This window comes from Phytophthora infestans, genomic scaffold (genome assembly GCF_000142945.1).
Source record: "Phytophthora infestans T30-4 supercont1.4555 genomic scaffold, whole genome shotgun sequence".
Classification (NCBI taxonomy): domain Eukaryota; phylum Oomycota; class Peronosporomycetes; order Peronosporales; family Peronosporaceae; genus Phytophthora; species Phytophthora infestans.
The window spans coordinates 1-1,045 of NW_003304125.1; the positions used below are offsets into that span (position 1 = coordinate 1).

The window sequence follows — 1,045 nt, forward strand, 5'->3', positions numbered from 1 at the left end:
GTCTTTGGTGACACACTGGAACACTACCAAGTGGGCAGGAACAAGACAGTCAAGTTGTCAGCCCCCGTTCTTGGGCTCAATGCGTCGACGTCGTCAGCAAACGACGGTCGCATCAAGAAGTCGCACACGATCAACTCGCCAGTAGCAGACATCGTCATTCATCGTGTGGGGCCTAGTGAAGGGCAGCACAACGCGCAGTATCTCTCTCGCATGGTGATGCTGGTGTTTCTAGCCAATGGCGACTTGCTCATGTACTCGGCTGCACCAAAGTTCGAGAGTTTAAAGCCTCGAGCCAACGGAGAAATCGCCCCCGTCTTCCATTTCGTACGCGTGGGGACCGAGCTGATCACGCGCCCATTTCTGCCCCCCAAGGCGCGTACGAATGCGCACAATGAAGCTGGCAATAACCCGGAAGTCAACACCAGCGCAGTGCTAGCGAAACTTCGCGCCGGCTTCCGGTATCCCATGCTGACGTGCTTCTACAACGTCAACAATATGAGCGGCGCGTTCTTCCGAGGAGCTCACCCGATGTGGATCCTGGGAGACCGTGGCCACGCGTCCTTCGTCCCCATGTGCGTCCCTAGCTCCGCTCCGCCTAAGGCGAATGGCACGTCCAAGAATGCCGCGCCTCGAGTGAGTGTGCCAGTGCTGAGTTTCACGCCGTTTCACCATTGGAACTGTCCGAATGGCTTCATCTACTTCCACTCCCGCGGTGCGCTGCGAGTGTGCGAGCTTCCGTCCAGTAAAACGTCGACGATCCTGCCTTCCAGCGGTGGGTTTGTGCTCCAGAAGGCGGAGTTTGGAGCAACGTTACACCACATGCTGTACTTGGGCAGTCACGGTCCCGGAGTGTGGCAGAAGCGCTTGAAGCGCCGACGTATGCTGTCGTTTGCAGCGCCAGACTGAAGCCAGCCGACGCAGATCGAGCCACGGAAGTGGAAGGCGCAGAGGAGGAGCTGGAACCGGAGAACTTGGACCCGAACGGGAACCCTCTCGGCAGTAACGTGATGGCGCCGACCGCCGAAATGTTCGCGGACTACGAGAC

At 58.5% G+C, this 1,045-nt stretch overlaps 1 protein-coding gene across 1 annotated transcript; it reads left to right on the forward strand.

The window, feature by feature from the left end:
• Positions 1-216: 216 nt before the first annotated feature.
• PITG_22631 (uncharacterized protein) lies at positions 217-652 on the forward strand (the record flags this gene model as incomplete). Its single annotated transcript, XM_002909651.1, has 2 exons — positions 217-576; positions 647-652. 2 exons carry the CDS (start codon positions 217-219, stop codon positions 650-652), a joined length of 366 nt encoding a protein of 121 aa, XP_002909697.1.
• Between the last annotated feature and the right edge of the window lie 393 nt (positions 653-1,045).